Source organism: Bombina bombina, chromosome 3, assembly GCF_027579735.1.
Source record: "Bombina bombina isolate aBomBom1 chromosome 3, aBomBom1.pri, whole genome shotgun sequence".
NCBI classification, from domain to species: domain Eukaryota; kingdom Metazoa; phylum Chordata; class Amphibia; order Anura; family Bombinatoridae; genus Bombina; species Bombina bombina.
Genome location: NC_069501.1, coordinates 1009707211 through 1009733381, shown reverse-complemented (window position 1 = coordinate 1009733381; position 26171 = coordinate 1009707211). Strand labels below are relative to the sequence as shown.

General features: G+C 39.1%; 1 protein-coding gene across 3 annotated transcripts in view; it reads left to right on the top strand.

Annotated features, from left to right (window-relative positions):
- Window positions 1-26171, top strand: part of STAC3 (SH3 and cysteine rich domain 3) — a 203611-nt gene that overhangs the window by 146052 nt on the left and 31388 nt on the right. For all 3 annotated transcript variants that reach the window (XM_053708180.1, XM_053708177.1, XM_053708178.1), the window contains 4 exons: window positions 1197-1260; window positions 1588-1625; window positions 12428-12531; window positions 12890-12941. In XM_053708180.1, the coding sequence (XP_053564155.1) occupies window positions 1197-1260; window positions 1588-1625; window positions 12428-12531; window positions 12890-12941 (258 nt within the window). The remainder of the gene's footprint in view (window positions 1-1196; window positions 1261-1587; window positions 1626-12427; window positions 12532-12889; window positions 12942-26171) is intronic.

Sequence of the window (26171 nt, the reverse complement as noted above, 5' to 3'; positions counted from 1 at the left end):
AGTATTTAATCCATAGTAGTGACGTTTCGGGGTTTCACCCCCGTCTTCAGACTTACATGAAGTGCAGTGCAGCATATACAAACGTATATACCCTACTTACCCCAAGTGCCTTGTTCGGTAATCACACCTTGTGTGCGTTCCTGCTGTAGTCACCCGGCGCATAGCTAGAGTCATCAGAGCCGCCGTTTGTTGCCTAGCAACCCACCGCTAGAGACAAACACCACCACGTGACAACAATATCGAAGCCCGGCGCATTGCATACGTCATCAGAGACGCCATCAGTTGCCAGGCAACCTCTTACTCTAACAATATGTATTTCTATAACATGGTGAGATGGCCCGCATCTGTGAATTTAAAACCATAAAAACAGTATGTTACTTCTTATCAATCTATTATACACAATTTACTCAATATATTACTCAAGACTTAAATCCTTAAATCCTATTAAGGGGCCACATAACATATCAGATATAACTAGACACAGGACTTGGATCAGTACCAACATTCTAGGGGCTGTAACTCATTAAAGTTCTCATCTTATTCTAAACATAATTATCTTGGTAAATGGGATCGCTGACTGGAGGGCATGCCTAGCTTCATAGGCACTCCCCCCAGACCCGATCCCATTATTGAAATCACGTGATGGCATGAATGATTGTGTGATTTCAATTTCTACTTATTAACTTACATCTGTTCTTTGTTCCGATGTTGACAAATAAGTCCAGTCAGGAAGGGGTTAAGGGATGTGTCCTAGAATTACAAAATAGTGTAAATTTTTTAAAGCAAAATAACCATTTCAAATGATTTTAACATTATTTTGCAATGCAATGAACAATTTCTGATCCATAAATTAAAAACAATAACTTTATCGTTCCTTCAATGCCCATTAAGATAATATGAGCTAAATGAGGCAACATTCAATATAATGCACCACAGGGCTCATATTAACAGGCCCCAGGTTTCTGGTCACAACAGGTTCTTAATAAGATTGTGAATCCAGATCTTTGAAAGGTTTTCTGAGGTTTTTTTTTTCTATTAAAATGAACAGCCTCTCTAAAAGGGATGTAAGACAAGCAGTGATATGGTAATTATGCTCTGAAGTATAGAGATTAAGTGTCTGCTTTCCGATTAAAATGGCTTTTGTATCTGCCTGTATTTACATTCTATTATCCTGATCTTTTTTTCTGTATTTTCAGCCTGCTGCTATGATTGATGAGGAACCTGAGCCCCCAAAGCAAGAAGAGGGAAAACCAGAGGGAGGTGAGAGAATCATTTCCAGGGGGTTTCCTAAGAGAACAGATTTCTGTTCCTGTGGCACCTGATATTTTCTACACCTCTAATGCTGTCCAGCCAATAATAGCTGTGCTCTGTAATATTCTGCCTGACATGAAGGTCACAGATATGATATCCTAGAAGGTCAAACCAGCCTTTTATCCTCCAGTGCAAGATAATGAGTGCCAATTATAAATGAGTAATAATAATTGCCAGCCATTGTTTTAATTGTGCCTGAAAAAAGCTGCTTTGAGGTGTTCAAATAAAATGTTCCACACAAGTCAAATCCTAACATTTTGTCCTATTTAATTATAGATTCTCCTGATGGTGACAAAAATGCACAGGATGCAAAGGTAATTGTTGCAGATCTCAAAATCTATCTTAATTCTAACCAAAGCCTAATGACCACAAATATCTGATAACAATTAAAGAAAAATATATCACACTAAAAGTGTGTTACCATTAAAGGAATACAAAACCCATTTCTTTCATGATTCAGCTAAAGCAAAGAATTTTTAAACAACTTTCTTATTTGCTTCTATTACCAAATATGCATTATTATCTTGGTATCTTCAAAGCAGGAATGTAAGTTTAGAAGCACGCACATGTCTGGAGCACTGTATGACAACAGTTTTGAAAGAAGGTTATGTATTTGCAAGAGCATTAGATGACAGCACTGTTTCCTACCATTTAGTGCTCCACACACCTACATAGGTATCTCATCAACAAAGAATACTATGTGAACAAAGCAAATTTTTAATAATAGAAGTAAATTGAAAACTTTTTAATAATGGTATGCTCTGTATGAATCACAAAATTAATGTTTTGTGTTTCATATCCCTTTAAGAAACATGTACTTAATCATTTTAAATATCTTTGCCTGATATGTAAGCATAAATGGGCTTAAGTTTCTGAGCTAAATATTATAATAGCTTGAGGGACATTTCAATGTCAAAATATATTGCAAATGGCTCTCCTGGAACCTTTCTGCTTCAGAAGAGGGTTCAGCTAGTGAATGGAGCATAAGCATGTTTGCCTGCTTCTCATTTGCTCAACTAGAGAGGCATGGGAGCAAAATTTTGTAAAAGAAAGGAATTTGGTTAAAAATAAAACACTTAAATGAAATAGAGCATTTTATTTTTACAACAGAATCAATCTTTCATTGCATCTTTAATACTGATAGTAAAGATGTAGAGCAAAGTCCAGCACACAGGTAATATCATGCAAAGTCACAATGACCTGCTTCCAAGGTCAGGGTAATAATATCAAAAAACAGAGAGTAGTGACAGCATAGATATTTATTCATGAGACGGCAGGACAAACAGCAACGTTTCGAGACTTCTGTCTCTTTGTCAAGCTAATGTGTACAATAAACTAGAACACCTTATATAACAATCTACCACCAGGTGGCGCTAAAAACACAGGTAGGAGTTAACCTCTTATATACTAGATATATTTATCATATAACACATATAAATTATGTACAAAAAATACTCCATAATTATCATCTCAATAATGTACTTCAAAATTAGCAATTGGATTTAAAGTAAAATGTACAAAATATAAAGTGCAATGTACATAAAATTACTCAGAAGTAGATCCCTAAACATTTACTTGAAAGTTTTCATTCCAAAATAAAATTTAAAGTGCAATATTGAATTCTGAATTAATTAACAAAATATTTAAATTATAAGTTTCAATTTTTAAATTTTAATAAATTTCCAAATTAGAAATTTTTAAATTTTTTAAATTCTAGAATTCAAACACTGAGATAATGTCCCTATAGAAACACTGATAAGTCCCAGTCCTTATTCATACCATTGGGATACATGGTACCCAATTCATGAATCCAGAACGCTTCACGCTGTTTTAGCATTTTCTCCCTGTCCCCACCTCTACGTAATTTAGGGACATGGAATGATCTGAAAACAGAGTTGATTTATGGCATGTTTTTTATCTAAAAAATGTTCTGCAACTGGAGCTTTAAGATTTTTAATTCTTATAGAACTTTTGTGCTCTATAATTCTATCGCGTACGCACCTTGTTGTCTCTCCAATATAGCTCCGCCCACAGGGACATTTAATTAGATAGATAACATAATCAGTATTACAGGTATAATATCCCCTAATGTAATATTTTTTTCCATTACATGGGTGGTGGAACACCGGGCCTCTAATCAAATTTCCGCAACATGAACAATTTAGGCATGCATATGAACCACATCTATTGGTAGGTATATATCTTTGGTTTATAGATGTTCTAGATCCTATATCTGCCTTAATTAAATGATCATGGAGATTTTTGCTACGTTTGTATGCAGGCATAGGTGGTTTCTGGAATTCTAGAATGTTAGGGTTACAGTCACTCAATATATTCCAATGTTTCCTCACTATTTTTTGTATAGCCGGACTGAGGCTACAAAATTCTGAGACAAAGGCTAATCTACTGTCTTTGTCAGTCTCCTTTCTCTTATTTATAGTCTGTAACAAACTTTCTCTAGGAGTAGACAAAATAGATCTAATTTCTTTTTGAATTAAAGCTGGTGGGTAGCCTCGCTCTATAAACCTTTGACCCATATCTCCCAATCTAGCATCCACTATATTGGGGTCAGAAACAATACGTCTGACTCTTAACAGTTGACTTTTAGGAAGAGAGTTTATCAAGGATGGAGAGTGTGCACTGTCATAATGTAACAAACTGTTACGATCAGTACTTTTCCTGAATAAATCAGTTTTTAAAGTGCATCCATCCTTAATCACTCTGGTGTCCAAAAATTCAATAGTTTCCTCATTCCATGTTAGTTTAAATTTTATATGATTAGTGGCAGCATTCAAATCTGCCACAAATGCCATTAGGGTTCCAACGTCGCCCAGCCACACCCCGAAGATGTCATCTATGTAGCACCACCAAGTGGTGCCACATAGAGTAAACCAACTATTACAAAAAACAAATTTTTCTTCGAATATATTCATAAAGATGTTGGCGTAGTTTGGGGAGACGTTGGAACCCATGGCAGTTCCTTGAATCTGCATATAAAAGTTGTCTTCAAAAAGAAAATAATTGCAATTTAGTACCATATCAAGTAACTGTAATAAAAAGTCAACCTTCTGTCTATTCAATTTAGAATCATTTGCCAGTACTGACTCTACAGCTCCCAGACCACTGGCATGTGTAATGGAGGTGTATAAACTGTCTACATCTAAACTATAAAGAATAAACTTACTTGAAGAGAAGTTTAAGGTGTCCAATTTAAGGAGGAAATCACTGGTATCCTTAATGAAAGATGTAGACAGTTCTACATAAGGTCTAAGCATCCTGTCTAAAAAAACAGATACGTTAGTTAGTACAGAGTCAGTGCTTGCGATGATAGGGCGACCGGGGGGGGTTTCAAGGTTTTTGTGTATCTTGGGGAGGACATACATCACTGGAGTGTGGGGATGTTTAACTGTTAGAAACTTAACTAGGTCTACATCTATCAAGTTATTTTTTAGGGCTATATTTAATTTATCCAATTCTTTTTGTATAGAGAATAAAGGTTTTTTTTGTTAGTTTCTTATATACAGTGATATCCTCTAATTGCCTATAAATTTCATTGATATAATCATTTTTGGACATTATAACTAAAGCTCCACCCTTGTCGGCTCTTTTCAATATGATATCCTTTTTTGATTTTATTGCTTCCAAAGTTTCAAATTCTTTTTTATTAAAGTTCACTAGTTTTAAATTGTTGTTTAAGTAGTGTTTCCTATAGTTAAGTTGCTCATTAGTTTCAGTGATATGTTTAAGATGTTCAATATCCTTTTTAACTAAATCTATGTAAGTTTCCACACTATGATTTAATTGGTTAGGAATAAATGTACTCTTATTGCGTAAACCAAGTTGCTGCATAGAGATACTTTCTTTATTTTGCACTTTAAATTTATCTTGATACGGGATATTGCTAAAGAAGGCTTTTAATTTTAGAGAACGAAAAAACTTGAATAGATCTATTTGTAATCTAAAAAAATTACATTTCTGCTTTGGACAATAAGATAGTCCTTTATTTAAGATGGAAAGTTCATCAGACGTATTGTTTCTGACCCCAATATAGTGGATGCTAGATTGGGAGATATGGGTCAAAGGTTTATAGAGCGAGGCTACCCACCAGCTTTAATTCAAAAAGAAATTAGATCTATTTTGTCTACTCCTAGAGAAATTTTGTTACAGACTATAAATAAGAGAAAGGAGACTGACAAAGACAGTAGATTAGCCTTTGTCTCAGAATTTTGTAGCCTCAGTCCGGCTATACAAAAAATAGTGAGGAAACATTGGAATATATTGAGTGAATGTAACCCTAACATTCTAGAATTCCAGAAACCACCTATGCCTGCATACATATATTATACCTGTAATACTAATTATGTTATCTATCTAATTAAATGTCCCTGTGGGCGGAGCTATATTGGAGAGACAACAAGGTGCGTACACGATAGAATTATAGAGCACAAAAGTTCTATAAGAATTAAAAATCTTAAAGCTCCAGTTGCAGAACATTTTTTAGATAAAAAACATGCCATAAATCAACTCCGTTTTCAGATCATTGACCATGTCCCTAAATTACGTAGAGGTGGGGACAGGGAGAAAATGCTAAAACAGCGTGAAGCGTTCTGGATTCATGAATTGGGTACCATGTATCCCAATGGTATGAATAAGGACTGGGACTTATCAGTGTTTCTATAGGGACATTATCTCGGTGTTTGAATTCTAGAATTTAAAAAATTTAAAAATTTCTAATTTGGAAATTTATTAAAATTTAAAAATTGAAACTTATAATTTAAATATTTTGTTAATTAATTCAGAATTCAATATTGCACTTTAAATTTTATTTTGGAATGAAAACTTTCAAGTAAATGTTTAGGGATCTACTTCTGAGTAATTTTATGTACATTGCACTTTAAATTTTGTACATTTTACTTTAAATCCAATTGCTAATTTTGAAGTACATTATTGAGATGATAATTATGGAGTATTTTTTGTACAAAATTTATATGTGTTATATGATAAATATATCTAGTATATAAGAGGTTAACTCCTACCTGTGTTTTTAGCGCCACCTGGTGGTAGATTGTTATATAAGGTGTTCTAGTTTATTGTACACATTAGCTTGACAAAGAGACAGAAGTCTCGAAACGTTGCTGTTTGTCCTGCCGTCTCATGAATAAATATCTATGCTGTCACTACTCTCTGTTTTTTGATCTTTAATACTGATGCCAGTTTTGGACCAAGACTGCCTGGATTAAACTGTATATAGAAATGGAAAACCATTGCAATTTCAAATCTTAGTGATTCCAACATTGCTGTTTTGATATCATAAATTACTTCAACCAGTATTATGTATGACAAGTATAATTAAGTAAAGCAATAGCTCAGCTATATAATTTAAGCCAGTGTTTCCCAATGGTCATTCATTTGATTGGTGTTTACAACTGATACAATGTATTACTATCTTTCCTCAGATATGGTGAGTCCACGACATCATCAATTACTAGTGGGAATATTTATTCTGTCCAGCAGGAGGCGGCAAAGAGCACCACAGAAAAGCTGTTAAATATCACTCCCCTTCCCATAATCCCCATTCATTCTCTTTGCCTTTGTCAATGGAGGAGGTGAAGTTTGGTGTCTGAAGAAATAAGATGCTTTATGGGGATAGTTTTCCGTGCAAGCAAGGATTTGGGTATAGCTGTAGTCCACATCAATCTCTGCTGCAGAGTAGTGGTGCTTTTAAGCAGTTAGGAAGTTGTAAGGTGGTGCTTACTTTGTTTCATAACACTTTGCTGCCCGAAGTATAGAAAGCCAGAGTTGGCTACTCTGTTCTTTCTTTTTTTCCACAGGTCTCTGTAAGTAGTTTGTGTCCTTTCACGCCTTGTGAGCTGTCTTCCTGCTGGACAGCTAGACTGCAGGTAAGTGCTTTTTTGTCTTCTAGGTATACGAGACTTTGCATGTTTATAGATTCATTATTTATAATTTGCAGTTTTTCTTTATGTGATTTAGTAATCTTTTAAATAGGATTCGATAGGCAGTATGCAGGCACTATGTGATTTGGGAATTGCACGTTGGGACCGGATGTTGCTAGATTTTTATTTTTGGCAAATGTTTGTTTTGTTTATGTGGTAACTGTTGCTATGGTTTTTTCAGATTGCGCCCCTTTTTTCTGCGCTTTTCCGGATGTGTTGGTCATGTGATCCTTGTGTTTCAGTTATATGGAACGGATCAGCGTCTCTGTGTTGTTGTTGCAGTCTGTCTCAGTGTATATGCAGTTGCGTGTCATTCTCTTTGTCCTTTTCAAGTCTCCTGGAGTAAGTTTTATGTTTCTCTTAAAGTGACAGTTGTCCTTTATTCAATTTTTTTTCCCCCTGGGGCTAATTTTTCTTAGCTATGGACATGGATAATGAGGATATTGGTTTTAATAAATGTTTATTATGTTTAGAGGCGCAAACTGTTTCTCCTTTGAAATTTTGTACTACTTGTTTAGCAAGAACGCTACAATGTAAAGAAAAAATATTGCCTTATGAGCCTAATGTCTCTCAGGATGATGCTGTTCAGGCAATGCCGCAGCCTTCTCCTCAAACGTCCAAAGCCCATATGGTGTCACATGCAGTGCCCTGTGGTTCCTCTCAACCTCCTGGTGGGGTATATTTGCCTGCAGATTTTGCCGCACAGATATCTTCTGGGGTATCTGCAGCTTTATCTGCTTTTCCTGTTTTAGGAAAATGCAAGAGGAAAACTAAACACTTAATAGATTGTAAGGTGCCTGTTTCAGCAGCTACTATACAGGTCGATCTTCCTCATAATTCTAGGGAGGATGTTACCTCAGTTCCTTCTGAGGGTGAAATCTCTGATTCTGACAGTATTTAATCTTTTGTCTGAGGTGGAAGAAGTAAGCTTTAGATTTAAGCTTGAACACCTTCATGTTTTATTAAAGGAGGTTTTGGCTACTTTGGATGATTCTGACTCTCCTGTTGTAGCTAACCCTAAGAAATCTAGTAAGCTTAATAGATTCTATGATGTCTCTTCCTCTATGGAAGTGTTTCCTGTTCCAGATCTTGTGACAGAGATTATTGCGCAGGAATGGGAAAAACCAGGGATTCCTTTCTCCCCATCTTCAGTTTTTAAGAAGATGTTTCCTATTGCTGAATCCATTAAGGATTCTTGGCGCAAGGTGCTATTTCTTATCTGGCTAAGAGAACTACGATCCCTATAGAGGACAGTTGCTCTTTTAAGGATCCAATGGATAAGTATATTTGAAGAAGATGTATGTGCATCAGGGTCTTCAATGGCAACTTGCAGTTTGTATTGCCACAGTGACAAGTGCAGCATCTTATTGGTGCAATGCTTTATCTGAATCTATTTTAGAGGAAACTTTGTTGGAGGAAATTCAGGATAGGATTAAGGCTCTTAAGCTAGCCAATTCTTATATTTCTAATGCTAACATGCAAGTTATTAAATTGAGGGCCAAGCTGTCTGGTTTCTCTGTCTTGGGTCGCAGGTCTTTGTGGCTTAAGTCTTGGTCAGCTGATGTTTCCTCTAAGTCTACGCTTTTGGTGCTTCCTTACAAGGGAAAGACTTTGTTTGAGCGTGATATTACCAATGGAAAAGGATCTTTTCTACCGCAAGACAAGAAAATTAGATTTAAGGGACGTTAAAGTCATTTTTGTTCCTTTTGTAAATTCAAAGGTCAAAAGCCTTCCTCTTCCGTCTCCAAACAGGAGCAATCCAAGTCCTCTTGGAGACCCAGTCAGTCCTGGAAAAAGGGGAAGCAATCTAAGAAACCCTCAGCTGAGTCTAAATCAGCATGACGGGTCAGCCCTCGGTCCAAAGTTGGATCAAGTGGGGGGGCAGACTTTCCCTGTTTTATCGGGAGTGGTTACAAGATGTCCCAGATCCTTGGGCTGTGGGCATTGTTTCTCAGGGTTACAATATAGAATTCAATTCTCTCCCTCCCAGGGGCAGGTTTCACCTCTCAAGGTTGTCTGCAAATCAGGTTAAAAGAGAGACATTCTTGAACTGCATTAAGGATCTTTTCTGTCTGGGAGTGATTGTTCCAGTTCCAGTAAAGGAACAGGGTAAAGGATTATATTCAAATCTGTTTGTGGTTCCCAAGAAAGAGGGAACTTTTCATCCCATTTTCAACCTAAAGTGTCTCAACAAGTTTCTCAGGGTGCCGTCCTTCAAAATGGAAACCATTTGGTCCATTCTTCCTTTGGTTCAGGAAGGTCAGTTCATGACGACCATAGATCTGAAGGATGCATATCTTCATGTCCCTATTCACAGGGATCATCACAAATGTCTGAGATTCGCTTTTCTAGAGAAACATTTTCAGTTTGTAGCTCTTTCGTTTTGGCCTTGCTACAGCTCCCAGAATTTTTTCCAAGGTTCTGGGGGCTCTTTTGGCAGTGATCAGGTCTCAGGGAATTGCAGTGGTGCCTTATTTAGATGACATTTTGGTTCAGGTGCCATCTTTTCAACAAGCAAGTTCCCATACAGAGATCTTGTTGTCTTTTCTATGTTCCCACGGATGGAAAGTGAATCTGGGAAAGAGTTCCCTTGTTCCAGCTACAAGGGGGGTGTTCTTAGGGACTATAATAGTTTCCCTATCTATAAAGGTTTTTCTGACGGAGGTCAGGAAATCCAAAATTCTCTCTGCTTGCCTCTCTTCAGCCTACTGTTCGGCCATCTGTAGCCCAATGTATGGAAGTAATTGGGTTGATGGTTGCTTCCATGGACGTTATTCCGTTTTCTTGATTCCATTTGAGAGCTCTGCAGTTATGCATGCTGACGCAATGGAATGGAAACCATTTGGATCTGTCCCAGAGGATAGATCTAGACGTGTTAACAATAGATTCCCTTCCATGATAGTTTTCCCAAGAATATCTGTCTCAAGGCACATGCTTCCGGAGACCTTCTTGGGTGATTGTGACCACGGATGCCAGCCTGCTAGGTTGAGGAGCAGTCTGGGACTTATTAAAGGCATCAGGGGTTATGGACTCGGGAAGAGTCTGCTCTCCCCATAAACATCTTGTTTTTTTTTCTTAAGATATGGAGAGTGATTTACAATTCTCTGTTAACTTGGCCTAAGTTGGCTTTAGCTGGCTTTATCAGATTTTAGTCAATATCACCTCAGTTGCTTACATCAACCACCAGGGAGGAACTCAGAGTTCCTTGGCCATGAAGGAGGTGGCACTGATTATTCAGTGGGCGGAAGCTCACAATTGTTGTCTATCTGCCATCCACATTCCAGGAGTGGACAACTGGGAGGCGGATTTCCTGAGCAGACAGACATTTCCTCCCGGGGAGTAGGCTCTCCATTAGGAGGTGTTTTCCAGGTTAACACTTAAGTGGGGGGTGCCGGAGTTGGATCTGATGGTGTTTCAGCAGAACGCCAAGCTTCCAAGGTACGGTTCAAGGTCAAGAGATCTGCAGGCATCTTTGATAGATGCTCTGGTGGTGGGGGGTTCGGTCAAGTTTATCTGTTTCCTTCATTTGCTCTTCTTCCATGAGTCATTGCTCGTATCAAACAGGAGAGAGTGTTGGTAATTCTAATAGTTTCGGCATGGCCGCACAGGATCTGGTATGTAGACCTAGTGAACATGTCATCTCTGCCTCCTTGGAGGCTGCCTCTGAAGAAGGAACTTTTAATTCAGGGTCCTTTCTTTCATCCAAATCTCGTTTCTCTGAAACTGACTGCTTGGAGATTGAACGCTTAGTTTTGTCTAAGCATGGTTTTCAGTCATTGAGACCATGATCCAGGCTTGCTAGCCTGTTACTCAGGAAATTTACCATAAGGTATGGCGTAAATACCTTTATTGGTGTGAATCTAAGGGCTACTCTTGGAGTAGGGTTAGGATTTCTAGAACTTTATCTTTTCTTCAGGAAGGTCTGGAGAAGGGTTTGTCAGTCAGTACTCTGAAGGGTCAGATCTCTGCTTTATCTATTTTGTTGCATAAGTGTTTGGCGACTGTGCCAGATGTTCAATCTTTTTGTCATGCCTTGGTCAAAATCAAGCCTGTGTTTAAGTTGTTTACTCCTCCTTGGAGTCTTAACCTTGTTCTTAAGGTTTTGCAGCAGGCTCCATTTGAGCCAATACATTCCTTAGCTATTAAATTGTTATCTTGGGAGGTTTTGTTTCTTTTTGCTATTTCTTCTGTGAGGAGAGTTTTGGAACTCTTGGCTTTGCAGTATGAGTCTCCTTACCTTATCTTTTATGCGGATAAGGTGGTCCTACGTACTAGGTTGGGATTTCTTCCTAAAGTGGTTTTGGTTAGGAATATTAATCAGGAAATTGTTGTTCCTTCTCTCTGTCCCAATCCTTCTTCTCATAAGGAGTGTCTGTTGCACAACTTGGATGTAGTGCGTGCTTTAAAATTCTATTTACAGGTGACTAAGGATTTTTGCCAGTCTTCTGTGAGAATTACAGCTCATTCTACTAGGACTGTATCGTCTTCTTGGACTTTCAAAAATGAAGCTTCTGTGAAACAGATTTGCAAGGCTGCAACTTGGTCCTCTCTGCAAACTTTTTCAAAAAATGTTGAGGCCTCTTTTGGGAGGAAGGTTCTTCAAGCAGTGGTGCCTTCTGTTTAGGTCCACCTGTCTTTTTCCCTCCCTAGTCATCTGTGTCCTCTAGCTTGGTTCCCTCTAGTAATTGATGACGTCGTGGACTCACCATATCTTAGGAAAGAAAACAAAATTTATTTTTACCTGATAAATGTATTCCTTTCCGGATATGGTGAGTCCACGACCTCACCCTTATATTTAAGACAGGTTTTTATTACTAAACCTCAGGCACCTCTACACCTTTGTGTTATTCCTTTTCCATTTCCCTTTGGTCGAATGACTGGGTATTATGGGAAGGGGAGTGATATTTAACAGCTTTGCTGTGGTGCTCTTTGCCGCCTCCTACTGGACAGGAGAGATTCCCACTAGTAATTGATGACGTTGTGGACTCACCATATCCGGAAATAAATACATTTATCAGGTAAGCATAAATTTTGTTTTCTTCATCCCTGTTAGAAATCTGTGTTTTTAGGAATAATGTAAAATGTAACATCAGCACAGCTGAGTAGTGAACTGAGCAGCAATATTATGCACTTGTCTATGTGCTTTCTCCTTGCTTTCACAGAATAAGAAAACACAACCAGGTGTCCGAGGAGGTTTCATGCAGTCTCATTATTTTGTGGCTCTGTATCGTTACAAAGCTATTGAAAAGGATGATCTAGATTTCCAGTAAGTATTTGACTTTTGCAGAAATATTCAATCAAACCGATCTTGCCATAACATTTCACATAGGGAATAACTGAATAAATTGTAATAACTTATGTACTTATCTTGCAATTTAGACATCCATACAAATCATTCAGTGGATTACACAACATTGCTACATGTGATTAGAAAACTCTAGTGTCTGGTTGACTGAAAATAACAAGGAACTTGAGTCACATAATTCATCATAGTTTTAAACTTTGATTCATGATTTGTATTTAATATTCATTTTGTTTTCTATCTTTAATTTAAAGTCTTCTGTTTTATCACTGATCACATTTGAACAACACAAATTCTCAAATATTCTGCATTTTATTTACAGCGCTGGGGATAGAATCACAGTGATTGATGACTCCAATGAAGAGTGGTGGAGGGTATGTATGTTCAGAAGACTATGAATTTGAAGAATTTGTCCTGAATATGAGTAGGGCATACCTAGATCATGATTTCATAGATGTTACAAGGAATGTTGTTTGTTTTAGAAAGTAATGACAGCATGCCAGTTATGAAAGGCTAGGTTCTATAGCTTAATCTAAAATAAAATACCAAAGTTAGAACTTAATTGCACATTTTCAGTATAGAAAAACAAAATCAAAAGATAGAAGCCTAGTTCTGAGACATATTTCAACTCCATACTTGAATTTGAAACAAAACAAAAAAAAGACAACCCATATGGAAAAAATAGTTAGAAATCCATAAATTGATTTTTATTCGCTTGATTGGTGCTTCTGTGAACTAATGCTTATTAAAGACTTCTGATATTATCAGTATTCCACAGTAAGATTGCAGATGTATCTTAGCTAAACCTAGATGAGACCTCTGAACAGTATTGCATTCACTGATTTGAGAATCATGATCTATTTAGTAATTAAAAAGGGCTGCATGTATACAAAAGATTAAGAAAACAATCTATTTAAAAATGAGTTTGTCTGTAATTGGATAGCAGCTGCACAAATATGCAAATACAATAGGTAAAAAAAAACCTATTTTTTATTCACATATTCTGCCATCTTGGTTCACTCAACTTACATTTACAGGTGAGACCCTGTTTTTCTTGAGAGGGAATGGAAAGAATCTGACCTCTTCACCATTACCTCCTTAAACATGATTCTGCTTAGTTTGTTCCCCTCATTCCTTGTTCTGACCATCACAGGAGGGACAAGACTAGGACCCTATACTCCTCACTAGGCTTGCTGAGGTTAGTAAGCTTTGCTAGGCTGTTGGTTGGAGACATTGCCATATGAGCAGGTACACAGCAATATGCTTCTTTTGTTTCACTCTCTGCTTTTTAGACTGACTTTTCTATTAAAAATTAATGGTCCTTCTGTATAATTAATGTGTGTCACTTGTAAAGCTTGCAAAATTGCTTGTCTGTAGTTTTCTACATTTCTTGTAGATAGTAGTGCCTTGATAAACACCAGATGCCTTGAATATTCAAATCATGCGGTTTGAGGAATATGTTTTCTCAAATGGCCTTGGTATGCAGCATTTATTTATTTTTGTTTCTTCATAATACATATTTTAGCTTTTCTTTCAGTCTCCATTTATTACAAATTTCAGTTATGTTATAGCAAGGCTGGAGGTTATGTGAACAACTAAAAAGTAGAGAGGACCTGGTAGGTCCTTCTCATCACAATAATAGTGCACATACCCAAATGTATGGGTATGAGCATGTGTACCCCACTTAAAAAGTGTTTGGGTACAATCTCAATTTCAGATCAGATGTCATCTCAAAATTTTACCAACTAAAAAATTGCCACATCTCTCATCCTTTGTGCAGTCACCACCACCATAATATTCAGAGAAAAAGAACATTGTATTTCGATACATAGATAAATTGATAAAGTTATAGGTAATTCAAGCAATTCCAGTATTTCGAGACAGGCAACTTTTATTCATGCATTTTTAAGGTAAAAAAAGTTTAATTTTGGAGCATGATCCTAAAGGTTAGAGCTACAAAACCCCCCAAAAACAATAGAATCACTTTTGGTTATTAGGAAATTGTAGTAAATGCATCTCTGATCTCTCTAGATGTCGTTTGTCTACTTGCTTATTCCAGTAGCAATGAATCATGTTTTGTCTTTGGGATTGCATTTGACATTTAACCACCATCTACATTTGTATATTCAGCCACACCCTTGACAGAGGACTTCCCTTTACAAATTCAATTGGAATACAGATAAAAACAAATTACAGCACAAAGGGCGAGGTACCAACCTGCCTGTTAAATCAGTTGTTTCATTGAATATTCTGAAAATTTGGAACTATTACTGCATCACATACAGGACATATGTTTAGGAATGAGGAGTTGGGTATTCCTTATGGAATTCAGTTTGTTGTTTCTATGGGGTTAGAAATAAGAGTTCATTGTATATATTTTTCACTGCATTTCTTTTTGGATTCTTTGCAGAATACATAAATAACTTCACTTGTATGGACAATTACTACAAATTTGGTCCACTCAGCAAGTGGATCCTTCAGGATCTTGCTGAATGAATTGTAAATCATTTTACAGACTGGTCATTTGCCTGTGCTTTTATGTCAACAGAACAAAGATTGGAGGACTTTAGTTAGATTATTTGTAATTCCACATGAGCATTTGAAAGATCTCTCTCTTGCAAAGCCTACGATTTCAGCTTGCATTGTTCAACACATTGTCAAAGCAGGTCAACTCAAAGAATTCTTGTTCCAGGAAGGCTTAGGTCAGTCTTCACCTCCCAGTGCAATGGAAGCATCCTATTCTGAGCTCTGTAAACTTTGGAAGACTCCAATCACATTCTTTTCTCATTACAAATGGGATGATTGTCAGTCAGCTTCTAAATAATTTAGAAGAAATATATTAAATTCTGTTATCGTTCAATAAATCTTTGGGTAGCATATTATTTTATTGCCTCTTTTTTTGCTCCTGCCCAGTATGTGCTTGTTTTGTACTCATCTAACCTTGCAAGTATTAAATGAGCCTAGATAATTAGAAATAAAGTCCAAAATGCAGATATTTCTATATCTTAGCTTATATCCTAGCTAATATTTGTAAGGATCCCTCCCATAGATCCTGTGATGGGTCTTTGCTAGGAATGTAAGAAACTCTGAAGGGGGTATCTTTAAAGGAACACTATAAAGTCAAAATGAAATTGAGATTATTCAAATAGAGCACACAATTGTAAACAATTTTCCAATTTACTTCCAATATCACTTTCGGAGGCACCAGCTCCTAATGAGCACATGTAAGAGTTCCCAGTGTATATGTATATGAATCTGTGATTGGCTGATGCCTGAATCATGAATCAGGGGGAAGAAAATTTGAACTAACTTTGAAATTTGTCTAAAATATCTACTGCTCATTTTAAATGCAGACTTAGGGCTCGATGTTTGAAGCAGCGTTAGCTGCTCTGGAGCCCTTGTGGGGCAGGCTCGCACATGCAAGCCTGCTTCCTGCTATGTAAGAAGCAGGATCAATGAGAGCCCGCTCACTGTCAGTGATTGACAGTCCCTTCATTCATACGAAGGGGCAGGCATTACACACTCATTGGAGTGTGTAATTATGCATACGGGTCAGTGGACAAACAGATCCACTGCACATATGCAGCAAAGGCATGCAGACAATTTCTCAAGTTGAGAAGCTGTCTGCACGCCATTTAATACATGGGGCCCGAAGTATTTTCGCACTGCCTTTTTTAGTATGCATTTGTTGATTATGCAAATATACTGTAATTAATGGTCCTTTAAGGTAAAATATGTAGAGTGGACAGGTTCTATATTACCCATTGTTGGCAACATCAAATGGTTTGTCACGGTTAAATGTTTTTGGGCATGTTTGCCTTATATTTGAGCAAAGTAATTCATTAGAAACCTATTTAAGCTATACTGTATGTTTTAGAACAATAATATATAAAAAAATATGCTTAGTGGTTGATTTTGTATTTTGATGTTTTATTAAAGTGCTTTTAGAGTAAACAACAACAGTTTTATAAAATACTTGGTTTCAAACATCACTGCTTGCTATACACATGCTGAGTGCATTCATATATAAATATTTGATTTCCAATAACAGAACTGGCTGTGAAATAAGGATAATATGCATTCGACAATGTGTTTTTGATTTGATACAATGTTTATGAGCCCTATTTACTAAGTAGCAGATGGCAATGTTGCCAGTTAGGAAACTTGTCTACCTGCATTTGCAACAATTGTTCTATATCCGCAGCCCAAATGCTTCTGCAGCCCCTCCTCTGCTCTTGTACAACCAAACATGCAAAAGCAGGGGCTGTCAATCACCCCAGACAAATTAATTAGTAGGATTTAATTTTACAACATTGTCATGTCTGTGACCCAGGGTTGAACCTGGGACCTCTGTTGCTAGTTTTCTCTCAGTCTGTTGCTTTGTCTCTGCTCCACTGGAGGGTTCTGGCTCAGGTTTAGAGTTTTTCTGCTGTACTGGCTAGCTCTCCGGCTCCATCTGCTTGCCAACTGCAGGTAGTTTCTCAATCATCACTGCTATTTAAGGCAGCCTAACAGACCACTCCCTCCCTGACATTGTTTGTGCCTCGGACCTGTGCCAGCGTGCAATATATTTTGGTGTTTCTTCTGGCTCCTGTACCTGGCTTGTCACTTATCTTTTGGAATTCCCCTGTGTTTAGACGAACGATCGGACAGCTTCTATGATAAACTGAACTTGGCTTGTCTCTGTTGCCAGTCTGTTCAGTATCTCTACTCTGGTATGCTGCTTAAGCACCCTCACCCTGCAGAGGGCATCTGCCAAGCACCACTTTCCTGTAACACACTGATAGCTTTGGAATCAATGGTCTAATGCTTCATAACTTGCAGCTTGCACACTCACATGAGTGAGTGTTCCCTGCAAGGCTCCAATGCTGCATTTGCAGCTTAGTAAATAGTAATATGTGTTATTTTAATTTAATTTATTGAGTGTTTTTTTCTTATACATTGCTGAATAAAAACTCAAACATTTGGGGTTCCTTAGTGCACTCATAATTTATTTCTATCTAATGTGCTAATGACTGTGGTGGCACGACCATTGGAAGGATTGGAATATTTAGAATACTTTTTTTTAAAATATAAATTTTTAGCTTGAAAAATTGTTACCAAACTTTGGAATTTATCACAATCTTGTACTTGTTTTAGATAACAATTTCTGAACTTCATCTGGTATTGTCAAGGTGTCATTCAAGTGATCACCCAAAATGCTTCTGCTCATAGTACTCTTCAAGCTTGAAATTGTTGCCTCAAGAAAACAGCACAAAATCATTATCTGCTTCAATAATAATCTCCCGATTTCAAAATCCTAAAACCAAATGGCCAGAATTAAGCAAAATAGTAATTTTCACCAAATTAATAATGAAAAATGTGCTGCTGATAATGAAAATGTCAGACTATGATTGGATTGACATACAAAAGAAAACCTCTAACATGCCAGTAATTATCAAGTGACAATTTATGATCAACTTCTTAGTCAGATGAGGTATAGGCCCTTATTTATGAAAGGCCTGTCGGACATGATCCGATATTGCGGATCATGTCCGACAGACCTCGCTGAATGCAGAGAGCAATACGCTCTCCGCATTCAGCATTGCACCAGCAGCTCTTGTGAACTGCTGGTGCAACGCCGCCCCCTGCAGATTCACGGCAAATTGGCCACTAGCAGGGGTGTGTCAATCAACCCAATCGTATTCGATCGGGTTGAATTGCGGCGATTTCTGTCCGCCTCCTCAGAGCAGGCGGACAGGTTATGGAGTAGCGGTCTTTAGACTGCTGCTTTATAACTGGTGTTTCTGGCGAGCCAGAAACACGGGGCTTCAAGCGCCCTACAGAGCTTGATAGATTTGCCCCATAGTAGGTTCCTTTCTTTGAGAATCACATTTTTAGCTGGTCGTTTCAATTATTTTAGCTAACTCTGACCAAAAAAAATATCAGACCATATTTAGAAATAATTTGTCTTCATTATTATTATTATTATTATTATTATTATTATCATTTGTATTTGTAGCATCTCAATATTCCATAGCACATATATTGATTATTATTAAATATTAACAACTTTTATTTATATAGTGACATTTTACGTATCGCTATACAGAGCTACATTTATTAAGGAACAAACAGTACTAGAGTTACAATGACAAGTTATACAGTGGTAATTTACATATGTTGCACAAACGTCTGTAACAAACAATACAAAAAGTTCCTTAAAACATTAATAGTGAAGTTTTCCCCAAAATGTGAGGAGAGCCCTGTCCTTGAGCACAATCAGTAGTAGATGCACTTTTATACAAAGTGAGCTACCGTTTGAAAGGCTCTCAAGCTTACAATCTAAAGGAAAACATGATGTGTGACACAGGAGAGGGGAGAGAAATTAGAGACATTGGGGCCGAATTACCAATGTGCGGACGGACATGATGCACTCTAGCGATCATGTCTGCCACATAACGATTAATGCCAACAGCATACGCTGTCGGCATTTATCATTGCACAAGCATTCCTTGTAAAATGCTTGTGCAATACCCCCGCTAGCAGGGGGTGTCAATCAACATGATCGTATCCGTTTGCAGCCTTAGAGGTGGCGGACACGTTAAGGAACAGCGATCTTAAGATGGATTTGGCCTAATACGGGGCTTGTTAAATCGGCCCCCAAGTCTGTGAAGTGTTGCAATTTGAGGACATGTGAAAGCTGTAGCAAAAAGAGATAACAGAGCAATTTTGAGCGAGAAAATAATGGTGCTTCATGTCATGAGTCAGATGAAGTGATAATTGCACCTCATATAAAATAAAGAAGTGGTTATATAATAGAATAAACTATAGAGTGGGGGTGGAGTGGAGGGTTGGGTGGAAATTTTTTGGAATTTGTCTGTTTCTTGTTGGAAGGTGAGATGTTTGTAGAGCTTGCTGAGATTTTAAAAGTTTGTGTTTCTTGCTGGAGAGTGAGATGTCTGCAGAGCTGTTGTGAGAAAATGCAGACTTTTATATTGAGAAAGTGTAATAGCAGACACGGGGGAAAGTGGGTAACTGAATAGGCAGAGAAGTTTTTAAAATGAGCTGACAAATGTGGGAAATATTTTCACCAGGGATAGGCATGGACTAAGGCTGTTGCCAAGATTTTCCACAGTACAGACCTTAGTGAAGGACACCAAGGTACATTTCAATTTAAAAAACATCAAAAAACACTCTCTTCACTGAGAGGGTAGTGGATGCATGGTGGAATAGCATCCAGCAAAAGTGGCAGCGAAGGGCAGTACACAAAAAGTGCTGCCCTGTACTATTATTTATTACAGACACCAATTAACTAGTCAGGGCAGATTTTTATAATCCCTCCCTCACTGGATATACCCCCCCCCTGTAGCACACCAATGATCTATACCGCATGGGCAGCACTTTTCATGTAATGCCCAACAGCACGCAGAAATAAAATTTGTATCTGTGACGAAGCAGGACTAAATTCCACCTGAGTACAAGCACGACAGAATTGTTACCAGCTCTCCTAGATCTATTCCCTGCAGAGAGCCTGTTTTAACCCTTCACTCTCCCCTGGGTGGTCTCAGCATGCAGACCCCTTGGCTGCTAATACATTCACTGGAAGTCCCAGTACAAACAGAACAGCCCCCCTACAGCCTCTTTAAACTGGCTGCTCTGACTCCCATCATTCTCAGACAGTATCGTGTCCAAGCAGCAGGAGCCTCCAGGATTCTATTTAAACTGGGAGTTCCAGACTCCACCAATCCTAGAGGCCCCCTAGGAATGGGGGAGTCTGGGAACCCTGTTTAAATAGATTCCTGGAGGCTCCTGCTGCTGGGACACGGTACTGTCTGAGAATGATGGGAGTCAGAGCAGCCAGTTTAAAGAGGCTGCTGGGGGGCTCTGCAACTCCTGACCAAGCACACCTACCTTGATGTTATTTGCATGATCATCATGGTTGATTACTTACTTGGTTAGGTAAGGTTTGTCAGAGTAGGCAGCGGTCTACTACTTCTACACACAGACCCCAGCACCAGGCTCCTGCACACATCAAGGAATTGGTACGGGTCACGACTCACGGGAGGTTAACACAGGCTGCACTGCAGGCAGCTTGCTTCTTCCCTCTCTCTCACTTTCCCACTACTGAGTTGTGTCACGCGGGTGGCCCCAGCACCGCAAAACTTGGTGCCACGTACGTTAAGGGGGAGTCAGGACCAGCATTCATCTGTCCTACTCCTCCCTCCACATCGCAAAACAGGCGGCGGACACTGCAAGGGCAAGTCACGGACACCAGTGTCCGTGTACAGATACCTTGCCTATCCCTGATTTTCACCCACTGCTTGATTAAAAACAGCCAGTCATGTTACATTACTGGGATTTTACAAGTTTGTCTGTGTTATTTGCGAGAGAGTGTGATGTCTGTCTGTAGAGCTTGCTGGGATTTTACAAGTTTGTCTGTGTTTCTTGCTGGAGAATGTGATGTCTGTCTGTAGAGCTTGCTGCGATTTTACAAGTTTGTCTGTGTTTCTGGCTAGAGAGTGAAATGTCTGTAGAGCTTGCTGGGATTTTACAAGTCTGTCTGTGTTTCTTGCTGGAGAGTGTGATGTCTGTCTGTAGAGCTTGCTGGGATTTTACAAGTTTGTCTGTGTTTCTTGCTGGAGAGTGTGATGTCTGTCTGTAGAGCTTGCTGGGATTTTACAAGTTTGTCTGTGTTTCTTGCTGGAGAGTGTGATATCTGTCTGTAGAGCTTGCTGGGATTTTACAAATCTGTCTGTGTTTCTTGCTGGAGAGTGTGATGTCTGTCTGTAAAGCTTGTTGGGATTTTACAAGTTTGTCTGTGTTTCTTGCTGGAGAGTGTGATGTATTTCTGTAGAGCTTGCTGGGATTTTACAAGTTTGTCTGTGTTTCTTGCTAGAGAGTGTGATGTCTGTCTGTAGAGCTTGCTGGGATTTTACAAGTCTGTCTGTGTTTCTTGCTGGAGAGTGTGATGTCTGTCTGTAGAGCTTGCTGGGATTTTACAAGTTTGTCTGTGTTTCTTGCGGGAGAGTGTGATGTCTGTCTGTAGAGCTTGCTGGGATTTTACAAGTTTGTCTGTGTTTCTGGCTAGAGAGTGAAATGTCTGTAGAGCTTGCTGGGATTTTACAAGTTTGACTGTGTTTCTTGCTGGAGAATGTGAGGTCTGTCTGTAAAGCTTGCTGGGATTTTACAAGTTTGTCTGTGTTTCTTGCGGGAGAGTGTGATGTCTGTCTGTAGAGCTTGCTGGGATTTTACAAGTCTGTCTGTGTTTCTTGCTGGAGAGTGTGATGTCTGTCTGTAGAGCTTGCTGGGATTTTACAAGTCTGTCTGTGTTTCTGGCTAGAGAGTGAAATGTCTGTAGAGCTTGCTGGGATTTTACAAGTCTGTCTGTGTTTCTTGCTGGAGAGTGTGATGTCTGTCTGTAGAGCTTGCTGGGATTTTACAAGTTTGTCTGTTTCTTGCTGGAGAATGTGATGTCTGTCTGTAAAGCTTGCTGGGATTTTACAAGTTTGTGTTTCTTGCTGGAGAGTGTGATGTCTGTCTGTAGAGCTTGCTGGGATTTTACAAGTTTGTCTGTGTTTCTGGCTAGAGAGTGAAATGTCTGTAGAGCTTGCTGGGATTTTACAAGTCTGTCTGTGTTTCTTGCTGGAGAATGTGATGTCTGTCTGTAGAGCTTGCTGGGATTTTACAAGTTTGTCTGTTTCTTGCTGGAGAATGTGATGTCTGTCTGTAAAGCTTGCTGGGATTTTACAAGTTTGTCTGTGTTTCTTGCTGGAGAGTGTGATGTCTGTCTGTAGAGCTTGCTGGGATTTTACAAGTTTGTCTGTGTTTCTGGCTAGAGAGTGAAATGTCTGTAGAGCTTGCTGGGATTTTACAAGTCTGTCTGTGTTTCTTGCTGGAGAGTGTGATGTCTGTCTGTAGAGCTTGCTGGGATTTTACAAGTCTGTCTGTGTTTCTTGCTGGAGAGTGTGATGTCTGTCTGTAGAGCTTGCTGGGATTTTACAAGTTTGTCTGTGTTTCTTGCGGGAGAGTGTGATGTCTGTCTGTAGAGCTTGCTGGGATTTTACAAGTTTGTCTGTGTTTCTGGCTAGAGAGTGAAATGTCTGTAGAGCTTGCTGGGATTTTACAAGTTTGACTGTGTTTCTTGCTGGAGAATGTGAGGTCTGTCTGTAAAGCTTGCTGGGATTTTACAAGTTTGTCTGTGTTTCTTGCGGGAGAGTGTGATGTCTGTCTGTAGAGCTTGCTGGGATTTTACAAGTCTGTCTGTGTTTCTTGCTGGAGAGTGTGATGTCTGTCTGTAGAGCTTGCTGGGATTTTACAAGTTTGTCTGTGTTTCTTGCGGGAGAGTGTGATGTCTGTCTGTAAAGCTTGCTGGGATTTTACAAGTTTGTCTGTGTTTCTTGCTGGAGAGTGTGATGTCTGTCTGTAAAGCTTGCTGGGATTTTACAAGTCTGTCTGTGTTTCTTGCTGGAGAGTGTGATGTCTGTCTGTAGAGCTTGCTGGGATTTTACAAGTCTGTCTGTGTTTCTTGCTGGAGAGTGTGATGTCTGTCTGTAGAGCTTGCTGGGATTTTACAAGTTTGTCTGTGTTTCTTGCGGGAGAGTGTGATGTCTGTCTGTAGAGCTTGCTGGGATTTTACAAGTTTGTCTGTGTTTCTGGCTAGAGAGTGAAATGTCTGTAGAGCTTGCTGGGATTTTACAAGTCTGTCTGTGTTTCTTGCTGGAGAGTGTGATGTCTGTCTGTAGAGCTTGCTGGGATTTTACAAGTTTGTCTGTGTTTCTTGCGGGAGAGTGTGATGTCTGTCTGTAGAGCTTGCTGGGATTTTACAAGTTTGTCTGTGTTTCTTGCTGGAGAGTGTGATGTCTGTCTGTAGAGCTTGCTGGGATTTTACAAGTTTGTCTGTTTCTTGCTGGAGAATGTGATGTCTGTCTGTAAAGCTTGCTGGGATTTTACAAGTTTGTCTGTGTTTCTTGCTGGAGAGTGTGATGTCTGTCTGTAGAGCTTGCTGGGATTTTACAAGTTTGTCTGTGTTTCTGGCTAGAGAGTGAAATGTCTGTAGAGCTTGCTGGGATTTTACAAGTTTGTCTGTGTTTCTTGCTGGAGAGTGTGATGTCTGTCTGTAGAGCTTGCTGGGATTTTACAAGTTTGTCTGTGTTTCTTGCTGGAGAGTGTGATGTCTGTCTGTAGAGCTTGCTGGGATTTTACAAGTCTGTCTGTGTTTCTTGCTGGAGAGTGTGATGTCTGTCTGTAAAGCTTGCTGGGATTTTACAAATTTGTCTGTGTTTCTGGCTAGAGAGTGAAATGTCTGTAGAGCTTGCTGGGATTTTACAAGTCTGTCTGTGTTTCTTGCTGGAGAGTGTGATGTCTGTCTGTAGAGCTTGCTGGGATTTTACAAGTCTGTCTGTGTTTCTTGCTGGAGAGTGTGATGTCTGTCTGTAGAGCTTGTTGGGATTTTACAAGTTTGTCTGTGTTTCTTGCGGGAGAGTGTGATGTCTGTCTGTAGAGCTTGCTGGGATTTTACAAGTTTGTCTGTGTTTCTTGCTGGAGAGTGTGATGTCTGTCTGTAGAGCTTGCTGCGATTTTACAAGTTTGTCTGTGTTTCTTGCTGGAGAGTGTGATGTCTGTCTGTAGAGCTTGTTGGGATTTTACAAGTTTGTCTGTGTTTCTTGCTGGAGAGTGTGATGTCTGTCTGTAGAGCTTGCTGCGATTTTACAAGTTTGTCTGTTATTTGCTAGAGAGTGTGATGTCTTTCTGTAGAGCTTGCTGGGATTTTACAAGTTTGTCTGTGTTTCTTGCTGGAGAGTGTGATGTCTGTCTGTAAAGCTTGCTGGGATTTTACAAGTTTGTCTGTTATTTGCTAGAGAGTGTGATGTCTGTCTGTAGAGCTTGCTGGGATTTTACAAGTTTGACTGTGTTTCTTGCTGGAGAGTGTGATGTCTGTCTGTAGAGCTTGTTGGGATTTTACAAGTTTGACTGTGTTTCTTGCTGGAGAGTGTGATGTCTGTCTGTAGAGCTTGTTGGGATTTTACAAGTTTGTCTGTGTTTCTTGCTGGAGAGTGTGATGTCTGTCTGTAGAGCTTGCTGCGATTTTACAAGTTTGTCTGTGTTTCTTGCTGGAGAGTGTGATGTCTGTCTGTAGAGCTTGCTGGGATTTTACAAGTTTGACTGTGTTTCTTGCTGGAGAGTGTGATGTCTGTCTGTAGAGCTTGTTGGGATTTTACAAGTTTGTCTGTGTTTCTTGCTGGAGAGTGTGATGTCTGTCTGTAGAGCTTGCTGGGATTTTACAAGTTTGTCTGTTATTTGCTAGAGAGTGTGATGTCTTTCTGTAGAGCTTGTTGGGATTTTACAAGTTTGTCTGTGTTTCTTGCTGGAGAGTGTGATGTCTGTCTGTAAAGCTTGCTGGGATTTTACAAGTTTGTCTGTTATTTGCTAGAGAGTGTGATGTCTTTCTGTAGAGCTTGCTGGGATTTTACAAGTTTGACTGTGTTTCTTGCTGGAGAGTGTGATGTATGTCTGTAGAGCTTGTTGGGATTTTACAAGTTTGACTGTGTTTCTTGCTGGAGAGTGTGATGTCTGTCTGTAGAGCTTGTTGGGATTTTACAAGTTTGTCTGTGTTTCTTGCGGGAGAGTGTGATGTCTTTCTGTAGAGCTTGCTGCGATTTTACAAGTTTGTCTGTTATTTGCTAGAGAGTGTGATGTCTGTCTGTAGAGCTTGCTGGGATTTTACAAGTTTGTCTGTGTTTCTTGCTGGAGAATGTGATGTCTTTCTGTAGAGCTTGCTGGGATTTTACAAGTTTGACTGTGTTTCTTGCTGGAGAGTGTGATGTCTGTCTGTAGAGCTTGCTGGGATTTTACAAGTTTGTCTGTGTTTCTTGCTGGAGAGTGTGATGTCTGTCTGTAGAGCTTGCTGGGATTTTACAAGTCTGTCTGTGTTTCTTGCTGGAGAGTGTGATGTCTGTCTGTAAAGCTTGCTGGGATTTTACAAGTTTGTCTGTGTTTCTGGCTAGAGAGTGAAATGTCTGTAGAGCTTGCTGGGATTTTACAAGTCTGTCTGTGTTTCTTGCTGGAGAGTGTGATGTCTGTCTGTAGAGCTTGCTGGGATTTTACAAGTCTGTCTGTGTTTCTTGCTGGAGAGTGTGATGTCTGTCTGTAGAGCTTGCTGGGATTTTACAAGTCTGTCTGTGTTTCTTGCTGGAGAGTGTGATGTCTGTCTGTAGAGCTTGTTGGGATTTTACAAGTTTGTCTGTGTTTCTTGCGGGAGAGTGTGATGTCTGTCTGTAGAGCTTGCTGGGATTTTACAAGTCTGTCTGTGTTTCTTGCTGGAGAGTGTGATGTCTGTCTGTAGAGCTTGCTGCGATTTTACAAGTTTGTCTGTGTTTCTTGCTGGAGAGTGTGATGTCTGTCTGTAGAGCTTGTTGGGATTTTACAAGTTTGACTGTGTTTCTTGCTGGAGAGTGTGATGTCTGTCTGTAGAGCTTGCTGCGATTTTACAAGTTTGTCTGTGTTTCTTGCTGGAGAGTGTGATGTCTGTCTGTAGAGCTTGCTGCGATTTTACAAGTTTGTCTGTTATTTGCTAGAGAGTGTGATGTCTGTCTGTAGAGCTTGCTGGGATTTTACAAGTTTTT